Raw genomic sequence first — 17,830 nt, 5'->3', positions numbered from 1 at the left:
TTGGGTTCATTACTGTGTACTTTAAGGGCTAAGCACTCAGCACCTGGGAGGAAATTCAAACATGGTTTTTTTCTGGCAGCTGCTGAGACTCTCCTCACAGGCCACAATGGGACGGGAAGCAGAAATCAGCTGAAAGCAACCAGACCTTGTGGATTTGAATCTTGACTGCTCTCCCATCAGCCTCTGATTGATCTTTCTGGCAAGGCAGTGCCACTTGAAGCTGTGATCAGCAGCACAAAAGCAGCAGCGTTCCACCCAGGACAGTGACAGCTGCTGATGTGCAGAGCATGGGGGTGCAGAGGCCTCACTGCTGTGCAGCTCCTGCTTGAGCAGGCAGCTGTTCTGCCCAGCAGCACTAGGACACAAGGGTTTATCCCTGAGCAGATTTTTAGTCCCATCTACTCTGCCATTCAGATTTTCTACAACAGGAAACAGCACCTGACTAAGAATGCTCCAAAAATTGTGCCAATGGCCTGGGACAACTCCCTGCAGCTGAAAATCTGTGGGCAGCACTTCCCTGGGGGCAGCACAGGCTCAGCACAAGCAGCACCCCTGACACCAGAGCTCCCTGGAGTTCAGCCCCTGCTGCCTGGAAGCTTGCCACATGCCCAGCAGTGTGCAGGCAGCCTGGCAGGGGCTCTGGCTGCTGTGCAGACATGCAGCCCTGGCAGGAGGCAGGGCAGCAGCCTGGCAGTGCCCATGCTGGTTCATGTGCTGGTTCATGTGCTGTTTGCATGCTTATTCCTCCAGTTCAACAGGATCCATGTGCCAGCCCTGCCCCCAGCAGCAGGAGATGAGCAAAGAGCACTGTTATGAACTCATGGCACTGATGGGGGGTGTTCTGAAAATACTGGTGGGGGGTGGGATCACTTCTGAATCTCACTTGTGCTAATGGAGGAAGATTTCCTTCCACATCTACAAGGATACCAACAGAGATGGCTTTCCATTCCTTCCCAACTTCCAAAAGAGTTTTCATACAGGTGGTTTTGGAAATACCTGCTGAGATTGTGGTAGCTCTCTAAATTCAGCCAGAAAAGTTTAATCTAAAAATCTATAAGCAGCAGGTTTTGAAATAAGTTTTGTTGGTATGAATATCCAGTTATGGGGTCACACATGGTTTACATGAGCAGATTTTGACTGATGTAGAGCATCCCTCCAAGGTTTCCTTGCTGCCCTCTCTGTGTGACCCTCCTGGACAGCACAACCACCAGAAAGATGATTTGTCACAGCAGACTGGTCTGCTAAGACACCTGAGCACAGGAAGGTAATTTTGGAAGGAGGAAAGGAATGGAGAGGGGAAGAAGAAAATGGGTGTCAAACTAATTTTTGCTTCAGTTTTTACAATGAGGGTCTCATTGTAAAGCTACATTTTCTTAGGGATAAAAATAGAGACAAAAATAACTTACTGTGTAGGTAATTAATTCTGGCTGGCATAGCAGTCATCTTAAGTTTATAAAAGGGAATGGGTAAGAGAGAGGAAGTCAGAAAGGTAAAAAAACAAACAAACAAAAATATGCAAGAGTAAAAAAAAGTGCTAGCTTTAAGACATTAACACACACAAAAGGCTTTTCAAAGCAGAAGGGGTTTTGTTTGGGTTTTTTGCCGTGTTTGGGTTTTTTGTTGTTGCATTTGCGGTTTTATTTGTGGTGGATTTTTTTTGTTGTTTGTTTTTTTTAAGGGAAAGCATTTGACAAACAGAAGCCTTGAACTATTCACAGCTCACTGAAGGCAGGAGGGTTGAAATGTTTTCCCATCTTACACCATAAAAGCTACTCAGCTGTGACAAAGCAGAGATTCAAGACTTCCACAAAGACATCTGTGTATAATGAAAGGGATTTGAGCCAAGTTTTTCCAAGTATGATACAACTCTCTCAGAGATATTTTGCAGTTTTTAGCAGACTTATACTGAATCTGAAAAGGATCTCTAGAAGCCTCATCTCTTTGCACAGGGAAACCCAAAACTAGACAACTCACATACAGATTTCCACTTTTTTGCTTTAGAGTAACATGCTGAAGAAGAGTCCAGAGGTTTGCAGTTTTTCACACAGCTTCCTAAGGTTTTCCAGGCTTCAAAATGATCCAAATCCCTTGAGAGCTAACCCACTCCCCTCATCCCAAACACTCCCAAGGCTTTCCAGTGCCTGGGCATGTGTGTGACAGGGATTGTTGCTGCTCCCTCCTGATCTCTCATGTGGAGCAGTCCAGCTGTGGGAAGGCCAGAGAGCTCCAAGGGAGGGTCCTGACAAAGAGCTCCAGTGTCTGCCCTTGGGTGAGGGGGGTGAAAATCCAGTCAGACAGGGAGGTTTTGTAGTGAGATTTCCCAGGATCTCTGGGCGAGGAAAGGACAGAAAATAATAAAGCAGAGAGGGATGGGTATGAGTGAAAAGCACAGTGGTTTTTGCAACTTTAAGGTGCAGGCTGTGTGCCTGTTTGGGGCACAGTCCACTGCACTGACCCTTTTGTAGGATTTCCTAATAGCCCCTGTGTTTACCACAAACCAGTGCTCAGAGGTTACTGGATTTACCAAGGAAACACAAAGCCTTTTCAAACTGCAGCTATTCAGGTTTGTAACTACCTAAGCAAAATGATCTGATACCTTATTTACTTCTTAAATTAACTTCTATTCCATTTTCTTTAGCAAGTGATGCATTAATGAAATGAGTGAAAAGGGGGAATCTGCAATGAAATGAGTGAAAAGGGGGAATTTGTAATGAAATGAGTGAAAAGGGGGATCTGCAATGAAATGAGTGAAAAGGGGGAATCTGTAATGAAATGAGTGAAAAGGGGGAATCGATAATGAAAGGAGTGAAAAGGGGGATCTGCAATGAAATGAATGAAAAGGGGGAACCTGTTCAGCAGGCAGTTTCTCTTCAGCTGTGGTGTTTCCCTGAACACACACTTTAGTGAGGGCAGCCTTGTGCTCAGAGAGGTAAAGAGGAAGAGGAATAGATTGGAAAGCAAGAGTGGATCCCTGCCATCTTCACCCAGGCAATATAGGGCAAGTCCTGGGTTACAAGGACACAGTTTTCCTTGAGGAATTGATAATGTGACTAGTGATTTCTCTCCCAAAGAACTGAGTTGGGTGTAATGAGCTGCCAGCTTCTAAGGGTGAGCTGTTTCCTCATGGAGGGGAGGGTAAAAAACCTGAGCTGCCTCAGAGAGCTGCAAGTAAAACAACTTCAACCAACACCACAATCACAAAGAGTTTGAAGGACAAAAAAAATCAGTAAGAAAGGATGAATTACTGCAGGCAATTACACAGAGAAAGCAGTCACTGAAGTGGAAGTGAGGATCATGTACCTTTAGATTTTTTCATGCTCCCAGTTTCTGAAACACTTAATGAGCTCCCAGATATTTCTTCAGAGGTCTGGTCTAAGAGTGTGCTGGTGTCCCACTGCTGGCTGCCATTCTCCAAACCCCAGGTCTTGGGGGTGCTTTGCTGTGGGTGGGTGCCAGGGACTCTTTCTGAAGCATCCAGTGACTGCTTTTTGTCAGAGGTGATTTTTGCAACATTTTCCTCCACAGTGGGTGGATCTGCTTCCCTGCAGGAGCTGTCCATGGCTGCAGCATAGTCCATCATCAGTGAAGCTTCACTGTCCTGAGATAAAGAGGTCTGCCCAGTGGAAATAAGAGACAACACTGACACGAGTCATCCTGCTGAAGAAAAACAAACCTCCCTGCAAGAGTTATTTTAACTCTTTACACTTGTGTTTTTATTGCTCAGGATCACCAGCAAGCCACCTGAAGCTTCCTTAGCTCTACTAAAGGAGAGGGGCATTTAGCAAAGTTTTAATCATGTTGCAAAGTCCAAATGAGTGAAAAAATCAATTAAGGAAATGCCTTCTACCCATCTCTGGCCCCACTACAAATAACAGGACTCCCCCACAGGTGCTGCTGTAATGAGGTGTCAGCATTTCTTTTGGTCCTTCTAAGAAAATTAACATCAAAGCATTTCATCTTGTCTCATTGTTTGCTCTCCCTCTGGAACAGAGACCAGAGAACCAGAGATTTTTCAGAGCTGTTTTAACAGCTTTGAAATAAAGTATAAAAAACTTCCCCACTTTTTCAGTGCATCTTCCCTACATGAGTGAAACACAGAATATAAAGATTATAAAACATGAGGCTGAATATCTAAATTATTGTACTTTAAAACAGGCCCAAAACGATGCTTATATACATATACATATATATATATACATATACTATTATATATAATAGATATATTTATATATTTTATGTATATAAAATATAATATATATACATTATATAACATGTGGCTCCAGATTGGCACTGGATTGCTGAAAATCTCTGTAGTACAGTATTAATGTGTATTAAAGTGCTATTTATTTATATATGTATATATATGTGTGTGTGTGTGTGTATTTCCTTACATTCATAGGCTAGACTTGGCATTTAGAGTGAAAACATCCCTGGTTACCTGTGTGCCTGTTCCAGCTCTTACCTTTAATATGAAATCAGCTTTGTCTTCTTACAATACATTCTTGTTTTATATACATATTTTATATGTATCTCTTCTCACCTAAATTGATTCCCCAAACCCCCAACACCACTCCTATCCAAGGACAGAGTACATTTTAGTCAGGCTGTCCAATCTAACCATCAGCACCCAACACCCTGATCTGGCTGAGCTTGAAACAGGCACAGAAATAACCTGGCACACAGAACTGGACCCTGCAGGGACACAGAAGCCCTGTTAGCACTGCAGTCAGTGCAGAAAGGGCTTTCCAGAGCTAAACATGAACTCTAAGTGTGTTTTCTGCTCTACCTTGGACACCCCTGATATGATAATGGTGCTTTTCTTCCGAGGGGACTTCAGCTTCTGCTTGGCAGACTGGCTCAGCTGCCGAATGGCCGCCTCTGCCACGGGGTCGGTGCCGTTCAGTACCAGCAGCTCTGCAAAGAAAGGAGCACTTCAGAGGGGCAAGGAAACAGGGAAAAACAGAGCAGACACAGCCAGAGCTTGTCCTTCATTTAAAATTCACAGAAATGGCATCAACACCAGAACCTTGCCAATTCAACACGCAGCAAGTTGGTGCTGTTCCTTCCCTCCTGTCACCCATTTTTGGAGAAAAGTTACCAAAATGGCATTTACAAACCCCTTCCATGAGAACAAAGGAGGTTCTGGAAGCCTGGACAAAGCACCCCATTATTTCAATGCACTGCTGCCCTGTGGTGACAGTAGGGACATCATCAATTAGCCCAGTCATGAAGAACCACAGTTCTAACATGGTGCAAGGCTGGCACATGATGCTATTTCTTCAGGTAACTTTTTGGTTATTTTGCTGCTTTTCCAGATTCTTTCCCTCCTGTCACCCATTTTTAGAGAAAAGGTACCAAAATGGCATTTACAGACCCTTTCCATGAGAACAAAGGAGGTTCTGGAAGCCTGGACAAAGCACCCCATTATTTCAATGCACTGCTGCCCTGTGGTGACAGTAGGGACATCATGAATTATCCCAGTCATGAAGAACCATAGTTCTAACATGGTACAAGGCTGGCACATGATGCTATTTCCTCAGGTAGCTTTTTTGGTATTTTGCTGCTTTTCCAGATTCCCTGCTCAGCATTTCCATTTTTGCTATGGCACTGTGATAGGGTGGGGAAGGCAAAGTAGCTGCCTCCAAATCCTGTAAAGTGCACTCCCTTTTCCCCTCCAACCACTGCACAGGAATATAAAATCTTCTGTATAAAATGCTCTTTACTGACAAACACAAGTTTATTTTTAAGCATGGCCCCTTCTGGCATCTAGGACACAAATACACATTAATGAAATTCATCAAGCTCAGGAACAAACAAGGCTAAGGAAGTCAACAAGACAAAAATCCCCATGTTTAATTGCCTGAGGTGGACTTTTCTGGCAAGAGTTTTAACAACAACAAAAAGAATAGAGGAAGGAATAGCACCAGTGGTAACTAAATTGAGCAGCGCCTTTTGTTACTGTGACAGTAATGTAAGAAAAGATGAGGCCTAGAATTAAGAATATGTGTGCATCTCTGCACAATCATCCCAAACCTTGATTTTTTCTATCTCCTCAGCCCCTGCATTAATTCTTATTATTGCCATCACTCAGAACCATGGCACGGACACAGCATCTTTTCCAGGGTGCTTGCTGCTATTTTGCCATAATGTTTGTAATAACTTTTACCTAAGTTACTGCCATACCCAAAAGCTCCTTTGTATTTCTTTCATTTGGCTTTTGTTTGAATGAGTAATTCTTCTTGCAATCCTGTATAAACACTTCACAGAAATCCCCCTGCACTCCCAATAAAAACATTGTCCATAACAATATGGAAAAAGCTGTCTCCAGGTGGATTTTCCAGGAAGTGTTTTGTGTCTTTAATATCACAAACACTTCAGAGAGTCAACTCAGAAATCTTGCACTATCATAACATTTCCCAAATTGATGTAGTAATACCTCATGGTGTCAGAGTATTTCTTACTCTAGAGATGGGAAAAGATCCAAGTGCTGTTACAGCTATTCATGCTTACTGCTTCTTGCCCTTCCCCACATTTGTTGGCCAACACATTTCTGTCTCAGAAAGCTCCTGACTGTGCCTGGAGCAGCCCAGCTCAAATCCAGGTTGTCCATTCCCCACTCAGACCTGTACAAAGCCAACTGAACCCCACAGCAGCCAGCAGCCAGCCTGGGTCACATCTGTCCCTGCTCCTGCCCACAGAGCCACTGAAAGGTTCAGTGGTGACCACACACGGGACTGAAAAATGTGCTGAAGATTTAGAGCTGCAATCTGAAAAGGTAAAATCTCCAGAGAGAAAATCAGGTTTATATACAATTCAAAGTGAATTTGTAATTATTGTCAATGTCACCTGACACTCTGAAGGAATTTCAGCAGTATCCAGGTGACTTAGGAAGGAGGACAAATGGGCACAACAAACCCAAAAAAACCCAGTGGCAAGGCTAGGAAGAGAATTGAGTCTTCCTAACATCAGTCCAGCCTTGCCTTCTCTTCAGACACAGAGGACTTAGAGGTGCATGTCACAGGTTTTAATTTAGTGCAGCATCCCCCATGCCTTCATAAAATGAGGCATCTTTGATTCAAAAGTAAGAGAAAATACTTTCTTTTGGCTTTTCTGCAGCCTCCTCCCCTCTCCAAACCACAGCTCATTGTTATTTATTCAAAACCATTAATTTAAATTGCCAATTAAAACCAGACTTTTACTGCAAGGCTGCCATAGCCCAAACCACAGAGCTTTGTAACAAAAACACCCCAATGGTGCTGACAGGCAGCAGCCACATGGGCTGGCTGTCATTTTAACAGGATCACATTAATCCCACGTGCAGAACAGAGAAATGTTCTCCTTAGCAGCCCCAAACATTTTTATTACCTGTATCTGAAGATGACAAAGTTTTGCTGACTGGAGCACCATGAGAATGGAGGGCTTCAACAATGAAATCCTTTTCAGTCACCTTTACTTTGACTGGAGTTTTCACAGGAGAATCTGAGGACCAAATTTTTTGGTTATTTGAACTGGTCAAGACATTTTTTACTGCATTAATGAGAATTTATTACACCAGTTATGCCTGCTCAAATCATATTTGAGAAAACTGTTTAACAGAAATTCTCAACACATGTTCTGTGGTAAACCTGACCATAAAAGGCCAGTGAAGTGTGAGAATTTTTTAAAACATTTTAAAATTTTTAAAACATTTTTAAATGTTTAAAACATGAAAGAATGTTTTTAAACCTACTACTGTAACACATTAGACAACACCCACTTAAATAAAAGATTTGCTTTAATAACTTAAAAGAACACAGATCTTTGTGATGCTTCACACCAAGACTGTTAATAGGTTTTACTTTTATAATTTTCCCAAGAAAAATTGGAAAATCTGCTCTTGGAGGACATGCTGAAAAGTATTTTGTCACCAGGTAACACCAAGTTTCATCAGAGATGATAACACAGATCAGGGTTAGAAGGCACAGGATGGTTTGTTATCAGCAGACCTCTGATACATTTGTCACATGAAAAACCATCCCTGCTACATTATCACACCATGGTGAAGATTTGGTGAATTAAAAGAAATATTAACTGTTTCTCTTGTAAGAAACAAGTTTTGGTGAAAATTAAAACCCTGATTCTGGAGAATACCAACAACAGCCCCACTCCAACACATCACAGAGCTCTGGGATTGGTGCTTCCCTGCCACCCCAGCCCCCAGTGCTCCTCCTGGTGCCCATGGAGGAAGATGTGGAGGTGCTGACCTGAGCTCAGGGGGGAGGATCTCCCTTCCAGGCGAGGTTTGGTTCTCACAGCAGTGACAGTGGTGACCACAGTGCCACAGGGCATCACAGTGCGGTCCTTCTCGATCTTGGTGGCCAGCACTGGAGAGGACACCTGCCTGGCCTTCACTTCACTGGGCTCTATAAAAGAGAACTGAGGAGACAAAAAAACACCTCAGAAGCACAGTCAGGCAAGAAGAACTCTATTTCTGGTACTCCTTTTAGGTTTTGCTGAGCCAAATTCAAGAGTTAATTCCTTCAATAAGACACTGTTGGAATCTGAAATGCAGGGAGCTCTCAGAACTTTGGGCCTGGAAGCCAAAGCTTAGAATTAAACACAGGATTTGATCTGAGACCTTGGAAAAGGCTTCAAAATTTCAGTGCTAGAAGTGAGAATGTGGATTTATGGTTTAAAGTGGAGACACATTATGTTAAATTGAGGAAAGTTTAGAGTTTTAGAATTTAAGATATAGAAAAAATTAAAAGTAGTTACAAAGGCAAATAAGAAGTTTAGAATGTAGCACTGTAGGTTTGTGTGTCATAACATGATTAGTTAAGAAAGCTTACACTGTAGCATGGGTCCATAAGACTAAATATTTAAGGATTGTGTCAAATGCATAAATATCCTTGTTGGCAGTGTTTTTTTTATTGGTCAATAAACCCTTAAAATGATTTATTTTATTCTGTAACTTTTTATTTATTTTATTTTGTAACTAGGGGTCTTGTGACCTTCTGAAACATGCAGTAAAGATGTGATCCAAACTCACCCTTCCTGTCTATGTAGAAGATAAGAAAAATAAACCCCATCATCTAAAACAACTCAGAGGTCCTGTCTCTAAATCATTCAAAATTCCTTCCAAAATCCCTTAAGACACAAACACCCTGCAATCAGAACAGGCTGCTCTGACTCAGCCACAAGCCCAAGCACGAGATCACAGAATCACAGAATAGTGAGGTTGGAAGAGACCTCTGAGATCATCGAGTCCAAGCTATGCCCTATCACCTCAACCAGACCATAGCACCAAGTGCCATGGCCAGGCTTTTTTTAAACACATCCAGAGATGGTGATTCTACCCCTCCCTGGGAAGAGCATTCCAGTACTTTATTATTCTTTTGGTGAAAACTTTTTCCTAATATCCAACCTATCCCTTCCCTGACATAGATTGAGACTGTGTCCTTTGGTTCTGTCAGTGCTGCCCGGTGGAAGAGACCCCACCTGTCTGCAGCCTCCCTTCAGGAAGGTGTAGGCAGCAACAAGGTCACCTCTGAGCCTCCTCTTCTCCAGCCTAAACAGCCCCAGCTCCTTCAAACGTTCCTCACGGGGCTTGTGTTCCCAGCCCCTCACCAGCCTTGTTGCCTCCTCCGGACATGCTCAAGCATCTGGAAATCCTTCCCAAACTGAGGGGCCAGAACTGGACACAGCACTTGAGGTGTGGTCTCACCAGTGCCGAGTGCAGGGGAAGGATGAGCTCCCAGCTCCTGCTGGCCACACAGTTCCCAATGCAGGCCAGGATGCCATTGGCCTTCTTGGCCACCAAGGCACACTGCTGGCTCATGTTCAGCTGGCTGTCGACCAGCATCCTGTCACAGACATGTTTTATGAAAAATCCTTTCCCTAGGGTTTTTTCTCCTGAGAAGCTGAGAGGCCTCAGGAACAAAATGTAAACAATGATTATCTGCTGCTGTGGAATGCAACAGGTGCATCTGTGATTGGTCTCATGTGGTTGTTTCTAATTAATGGCCAATCACAGTCCAGCTGTCTCAGACTCTCTGGTCAGTCACAAGATTTTATTATCATTCCATTCCTTTCTATTCCTTGCTGGCCTTCTAATGAATGTTTTCTCTATTCTTTCATAATATATATCATAAAATAATAAATCAGCCTTCTGAAACATAGAGCCAAGATTCTCATAGAGCCAAGATTCTCATCTCTTCCCTCATCCTGGGATCCCTGTGAACACCACCACGGCACCCCCAGATCCCTTTCTGCCTGAACACTGTCCAGCCACACTGCCCCCAGCTTGTAAGGTTGTAGGGGATTTTTCCGGCCAAAATGTAGAACTCAGCACTTAGACTTATTAAACTTCATGCTGTTGGACTCTGCCCATCCATCCAACCAATCTAAGTCTCTCTGCAGAGCCCTCCTTCCCTTCCAATAGATCAACACAAGCTCCCAGCTGAGTGTCATCTGCAAATTTACTAATGAAGGACTTGATGCACTCATCCATGTCGTCTATAAAAATAAGTAGAACTGGTCCCAGTACAGAGCCCTGAGGGACACCCCTGGTGACTGGCCCCAGCTGCATGCAGCACCATTCACCACCCCTCTCTGGGCCTGGCCATGCAGCCAGCTCCTAACCCAGCAGAGAGTGCTCCTGTCCAAGCTGTGTGTGAGCATTCCCAAGCAGTTCCTGAAGGAACAGGTGCCCCCCAAGCCCAGCAGTACCTCTGCAGTGATGGAGCCCAGCCAGGGCCCTGGCTCTGAGCTGCTCTCCCCGGCCCCTCTGCTCAGGGCAAAGCTGTGCTGGCCACAGGGCTGCTTCCTGAACAGGTCCAGAGGGACAGTCACCTGCCCGGATAAAGGACCTGCAAGAACACAACCAGCAAGGTCAGCCCACAGCAAAGCTGCCAGGATGGGTAAGGGAGAGAATATGGGAAGGGAGGAGAAAAATTCAGGCAAAAAATCGCAGTAATTGGTTCCGCACCATGGGACAGAGAAGTGGCATTTTACAGCTTTTTTTACCATTTTATGACTATTCCTCAGCCTGGTCTAATACTCTGCAACAGGGAAGAATGGAACCATGAAATGTTACTTATTTACTGTTGTTTCTGGCCATTATTTTTCCCTTTATATGCAGAATATCTAGGGGAAAAAAGGAAACAACTATTAGGTTCTTGGACAATCTCCATAACCAGTTTCTGCATCTTTCACTTCAGAGGGCAATCTGGATTCCTGGTTAACTGGTGCATCACAACAACAGTGTTTAATTTGAACTTTAATAAAACTTCAGCAATTCTCTTGCTCCTCCCATGACTTTATCAGCTCCACTAGATAAGGACAAATTATTAGCAAAGGTACTAATGATTTAAGAGATGAAATCCTAGTTTTCTGTGCAAAGCAGAATATTTAAAAACAAAGAATTCCTACACTTCACTGGCCTTTTGGGGTCAGGTTACCACAGAACATGTGCTGAGAATTTGTATTAAATTATTTTCTCAAACACAATTTGAACAGGTGTAATAAACTCTTGTCTATACCTGTATTATACAAGAAAGGATTTACATTATATCAATATAACTCAGCACCTTGCTCATTAATGAGTCTTCTATTTAAACTTTTTGGAGAAGAAAAGCTCAGCAGGTATGGAGGGACAGAGGGGGAGGAAGAGAATTGTCAGTGCAATCCACGGGGACCTTTTTCTTCAGGAAATCAGGCTGAAAGTAAGGATGCAGAACATTTCTGGTGTTGTTTGAAAGACAAAAGATGCTTAGGTACAGTCAAGACTACATTTTGTCCAAGAAAAACATAAGTTTGCTGACTCCACATACATATTCTTTTAACAATAAAAAGTAGTATCCACATCAGAAATTTTTTTAAGCTTTTGACTTTCCAATACCTCCAATAATCACATATCATAAGCAAGGTATTGCACAACTTTGTATATGTAGATTATTATAAATAATTCTGAAACAACAGAATTGAGCTGTAAAAATGTTTGATCCTCCCATGTTTTATATTTAATCCAAATAAATATAATAAATATATAAAAATATAAATAATAATAATATAATATAATCATATATAAATATAATCAGAAGTGGAGTGTTTTACACCTGATTGTGATTTTCACACATGAATTCTTAGGGAGTCTCTAGGACTTAAAAAGGAAGGATTTACAATTAACCCCTTCAGCCACAGAAAGAACTCAAAAGCTTAATTTGAAACCAAAAAGGTTCACAGTGGATCTGTTACATGTTGAAAAGATGGAAAAATACAGGATATCAGCACCTGGAAGACTCGGTATGTTGACAATCTACAAAGAAACTCAAAGATTCTCTGTAACCTTAACCCAGGCACCTGGTCAGTGTATTTTCCTTCCACTCATGATTTCTGATGGATCTCACAGTTTCTGTGCTGATCCAGAAATAAAAGGGGGCTTCTGTCAACACTCAGCAAAGCTCACAGGCTGACCATGCAAAATAACTCAGCCTTAAAATACTTACTATCCAACTTTCCATCTTCTACTATCTGCAGTTGCAATGCTTTTGATTTGGCACTTAGTTCACTGTGAAGGAAACAAAACCACGTTAGGTCTTTGCAGCCCAAGCAGATTTTCCTACCCATGTAGATTTTCCCCTTTCCCCAGCTTTTCTCAGCCCTCTCCAAGCCAAACACTGCACCTTGCAGGTGGGTAACAGTGACTGAGGGGATCTCAGTAAAAAAACACAGCCTGGGTCACTCTCCCACTTTTGCACAGGTTAAATTTATTGAATTTCAGAGGATTTTCTTCTCCCCAGGAGCTGAAGATGGTTCCTAGTCTGACTGCTACACCACAACACCAAAAAGTTTTGTTTCTCCTGGCAGGATCAAATTTGTGAGTCAAGATGCTGGAAGAGACTCAACCAACATCCCTGCAAAAACAGGACAGATGCAAGAAAACAAAAGTAGTTACAGCTTTAAATGAGAAGAGTCTGTACCACTTTTCCAAAACATGACTCAAGGATGCTGCAAGCCAACAAGAGGAGTTTCTGTGTGACAAAACCCAGGTGAACTATTCTCAGAATTACACATCTGGTACTTCCTAAGATGGACGAGACAACAGATACAAAACCTTTCCTCTGACTGACACAGTGGAGCAAACTGGGTGCCTGCTGAGGAACCCTGCAGTAAAACTTTATTTTACACCCTCCTCAGCAGGCATTCTGCCAAAACCCCTCAGGGCATGCAAACATGTATTTCATTGTGCCATGTCCCCCTTTCAGCATGGTGTGATCCTGGCTGCAGACACCCCACCTCCATTAGATGCTGTGGTACATCATCTGTGCAGCAGATTTGAAGTTTTTTCCTGCCACTCCCACTCTTCCTGCACCCCAAAACTTGGAGAGGAACACCTTGATGTCCCTATTGCTGCTTTGCCATGAAGCTAAAGCAGAGTCTGACATGGGGGTCAGTACTGTGGTGCTCAGAGTGGAGGATATTTTTGGCTCTGAAGAAAGAAAAACGCAGAGGTTTGTGTGTGGGAACTTGAAAGAAGTTCAAAAACCCCTGCCAAAATCCTAATCATTTATCTGTAAAAGCCCCCAAGCTTACCTCATGCACTTCTGAAAAGCAGTGTGGAAGCCTCAGCATTATTCCTGGTGTCAAGGCCAAATTCCTGTCAAGTTAATCACGTCCTGCCTGCCCTCTCCCAGCCCTTTCAGCTGGAAAAGGGTATTATTCTTACAAACTTCCTGTCCCAAACTGCTGGGAACTTGTGTGCTCTGCAAGCCTGAGCATGGGTGCTGTTCCACCAACAGATAGCTGAAGTGAATCACAGAGCCACTGGCTGAAGCACTTTGTGATACTTCAGAAAACAAAGTTTATCAGTGAGTCCCTGCTTTCCTAAACCCATGCACCTCAGAAGCCATTTTTGCTCTGCTGTTAGAAAGTGAAAATAAAAATAGTTTTAGAACTGCTCACTTCTGGCCTTATTTACAGCAGCTGTGTGAATCACAGAAAACTGTGTAGGCTGCCTGAAAGTCCCTTGTTTTGTTTTACAGGAGAAAGAAAATCTAGTTAAGTTTTACACTCCCTTTTTAGTCATGGCCACCATTCTTTTAGATGTTTTTACACATTTGCTTTTTTCACTCAGGGGAGGGAATGGAGAGACATTAGATTCCCTCAAATGCAGTTTTCACAGTAAAGTGACTTCAAAACCTTGCTAACAAAACCTAGCAAAACCTTGCTATACCTTGCTACCTAAGAAGTGCTAACACTTCTTTTCTGGCACTGTAGGAAAGCATGAGGTGATTTATTATGCCTGTGACTGCTGTCATCTACTAGAATCATGTCTCTACCATGGAACACCTACAAACCTGTATCTCATTTCCATGCAGAGGGTAATTAGAGATCCTCAAGTCCCCACCAGCTCCAGATTTCTCTGAGGCCACACAGACAAAGTCCAAGAATGGACCTATTTCAAAATGCCACTCTTCTCTCACACAGTTCAAGGAAAAAAAAAAGGTGCTTTAGTGTAAAAGTATTCTCAGTAGGTAAGTTACTTACAAGATAAACTCTTCCTTCCAAAAGGGATGTGCAGCATTTTTGGCTACAGAGCTGGAAAACTTCTGCATAGGGTCATTCAACTGAACTATACACACAAGGTTTGTGCTGCCTGTAAGGGGAAGAAAAATCAGTTATTAATAATAAATAATAAAACAATAATATTAATATATTAATATTAATAAAACAGTTATTAATCAGTTATTAATCAGTTATTAATGCTCTATCACCAAGAGGCCACTTACTGCAAAGAAACCCCTTTTCCTTGCACACTGCATTTTTGAACAGACTTTTGCAGACTTTTTCTCACCCTCCCACAGGAAAAATGCCTTCCCTTGGCTTGTACACCGAGGATATTCATGGCAAAGGTCACTATTGCATCACTGTTGTCCTATGAACTACCCTACACACTGTGAAACATGACTGCCCGATTTAAATCCTGCCATGAAGCAACAAAATGCAGGCATGAAACGATGCAAAAAGATGGGGAGACAAAGAGTGAGCAGGTGATGTTGTGGGTGTGAGGTGGGGAGGGAGTAGAGTTGTTTACAAGCTGCTTTAAAAAAAACAGAAGTTTTCTAAGTTCCCCCTGGTCACACTCACAGTGGTTTATCTGGAGAGGAAAATAAGCTTTTTCTGCTGGCAAGTGACTGGCGACAGCAGTGCTAATTCACAGCGGTGTGCGCACTGTGGTTTTTAACAGGTTTTAAAGCACTGCTGCAACCTTATCTGTGCCTTGATCTCGGAATTTGATAGCGTTGCAAATTGGCATATTAAGAGTAGTTCTACTTCGGCTCCAAGGGGAAATAGTTTCCCTGATGTGTTCCTCTTATAACAGTCTCTTTAATACGACTCTGACAGCATCAGAAATAATTTAAAGCCAGACTTCCAACACATTAAGGAAAGCAACAAAAGCTCAGTCCTGACTGTGTGCAAAGCAAACAAAAGCTGCTGCCCCCGGTTCTCCAGAAGAATCTGGGTTTGTGTTTGCTATGAGCAGCTCTCAGTTGCTCTCTGGGGATGCTTTGGGGCTGTGTATCAGCCCTGTCTCAGGCACAGAGGCAGCCTGGGCCTGGCAAGGTGATTAGAGACAAAGCACTGTGTACACACACACAGCTTATTTGGGATCCAAGCTGAGCCCAGGGTAAGCGGCTGAGCTGCTTTCACAGGGGCTGAGCCTGAGCTCAGGGACCTGGGCTGCTTTCTGCTCCCCCAGAAGCAGAGTTCCAGAAGTGCTTTAAAAATAAAGTTGTTTTTTTTTAAAAAAAAAAAAAAAAAAAGCTCTGCGGAGATTTTTAGGGGGATCACTTCCAACCAGGATGAGTGAAGCAGTCTGGACTACAATTATCTCTGGGCTTGGTCCTGCTGCCACGTCCCCAGCCCAGGGCAGGGACCCTGGAACTACACCTGAACCACGAACCAACCGTACCCAACAGGGTATTGCAGCTCTTCTGCCCTGCTGTAAACAATTTACTGCTTTTTTCTCACCAGCAGAAATCACTTTTGCCCTTAGTTATTCCCTGGAGAACATGCAGCACAAAATCTTTGTGACCTTTGTTTACATACACAAACTAAGGAGATAAAAACAGACACAGCCCATAAGCAGAGACCAGTTCTGCTACTGGATATTCACCAGCTGAACTGACATATCTACAGGAGATCCAGAGCTCCCACAAACCCTGTCACTAAGATATCTACAGGAGATCCAGAGCTCCCACAAACCCTGTCACTAAGATATCTACAGGAGAGCCAGAGCTCCCACAAACCCTGTCACTAAGATACCTACAGGAGAGCCAGAGCTCCTACAAACCCTGTCACTAAGATATCTACAGAAGATCCAGAGCTTCCACAAACCCTGTCACTAAGATATCTACAGGAGAGCCAGAGCTCCTACAAACCCTGTCACTAAGATATCTACAGAAGATCCAGAGCTCCCACAAACCCTGTCACTATGACATCTACAGGAGAGCCAGAGCTCCCACAAACCCTGCCAGCATCCATCAATCATCCATGGTTTCATCAGCATGGACAAGCTGCCCCTCCCCAGCCCCTGTGTACCTGTGCCTGAAATACTGCACACTCCCATGGAGCCTGGGTTCCAACAGGAGAATTCATTATTGTTAGGGAATATTAATTAAAAGTCAGCCAGTTATGTCCAGAAGCCAGCACCTTCCCAGCTGTGCAGGATTCCCACTGGATTTCCAGGGTACCAGTTAAACCCCATTATGAAGCTTTATTTCTCATCCTCAGCTCCAAATATTTACACTCCAGGAGCTGCTGGGGAACCAGCAAAATTCCCTCTATCTCCTGTTAGAATGGCAAATGGGATTTTGCCTCCCAACAGCTGTGTTCCCAGAGCACAGCACATGAATTGTCTCTTTATCCTCTTGTTTTTGGGGAAGGTGCAGGGATTTTCAGAAGGTGAATCTCCTGTTCTATGCACAAAGATATCTCATGTCATCTCATCTCATCTCATGACTTGCAAAGAGAGGCAAAATGACACAATCTTTTGGAAAGTTTAGTCTGCACTACAAAATTGTAGAGTAATAATAAATCATAAATGGTTTGGCTTGGAAGGGACCTTAAAGATCATTTCATTCCAAAGCCCCTGCTGTGGGCTGGGACACTTTCCACTTGACTGGGCTGCAGTTGCCAGCATATTTTATTGATAAAGGATATTTCACAGCCAAGAGTTCCAGAAGTGCTTAAAAATAAATTGGTTTTTTGAAAAAAAAAAAAAGCTCTGCAGAGATTTTTAAGGGGATCACTTCCAACCAGGATGAGCAAAGCAGCATTACACATGACTCTAGGGCAGAAAACTATTACCTCTAACTGAAAAAAAGAACAGCAAGCAGGATGTATTTATCTAAAATACTGCCTTGCCCAATTTAGCAGCCACAAGCTTCCATTAAAAATCCTGTTACAGAATTGTTTAGTGGCCATAAACAACAGGGCCTCTGATCTGCATTTCTGCTGAGAGAATCTGAGCTGTGCCTCAATCTGCACTTGGAGAAGTCTGAGCCTTGCAAGACAGGCCTGGTGCTGCATTCCAAACCCAACACTAACTCCACTAGGATTAGGCAGTGACCTCTTTTTTGGCTTCATTCTCCACTTGCAAGAGGCACCTTCTTCCTTTATCTGTACTTCATCAGGGGAAAATGTCCCTGACAACAAAAAAAATACCTTTCAGGAGTTTCTAATACAGGAGAGTTTGAGATATATCTGCAAATCACTCTAAAATAAAGAAAAGTAAAGTAATATTGAATCAAGCCAATGTCATTGCCAGCAGCTAATGGAGAGTTGGATT

At 43.0% G+C, this 17,830-nt stretch overlaps 1 protein-coding gene across 2 annotated transcripts in view; it reads right to left on the bottom strand.

Annotated features, from left to right (window-relative positions):
- Positions 1-17,830, bottom strand: part of C2CD2 (C2 calcium dependent domain containing 2) — a 40,843-nt gene that overhangs the window by 7,020 nt on the left and 15,993 nt on the right. For both annotated transcript variants that reach the window (XM_058799946.1, XM_058799947.1), the window contains 7 exons: positions 14,527-14,635; positions 12,486-12,547; positions 10,708-10,847; positions 8,244-8,415; positions 7,366-7,479; positions 4,787-4,914; positions 3,301-3,613 (listed from right to left, as the gene is read on the bottom strand). In XM_058799946.1, coding sequence (XP_058655929.1) covers positions 3,301-3,613; positions 4,787-4,914; positions 7,366-7,479; positions 8,244-8,415; positions 10,708-10,847; positions 12,486-12,547; positions 14,527-14,635 — 1,038 coding nt within the window. The remainder of the gene's footprint in view (positions 1-3,300; positions 3,614-4,786; positions 4,915-7,365; positions 7,480-8,243; positions 8,416-10,707; positions 10,848-12,485; positions 12,548-14,526; positions 14,636-17,830) is intronic.

This window comes from Ammospiza caudacuta, chromosome 2, assembly GCF_027887145.1.
Source record: "Ammospiza caudacuta isolate bAmmCau1 chromosome 2, bAmmCau1.pri, whole genome shotgun sequence".
Taxonomy (NCBI): Eukaryota; Metazoa; Chordata; class Aves; order Passeriformes; family Passerellidae; genus Ammospiza; species Ammospiza caudacuta.
This window is presented reverse-complemented; position numbering and strand designations above follow the sequence as displayed.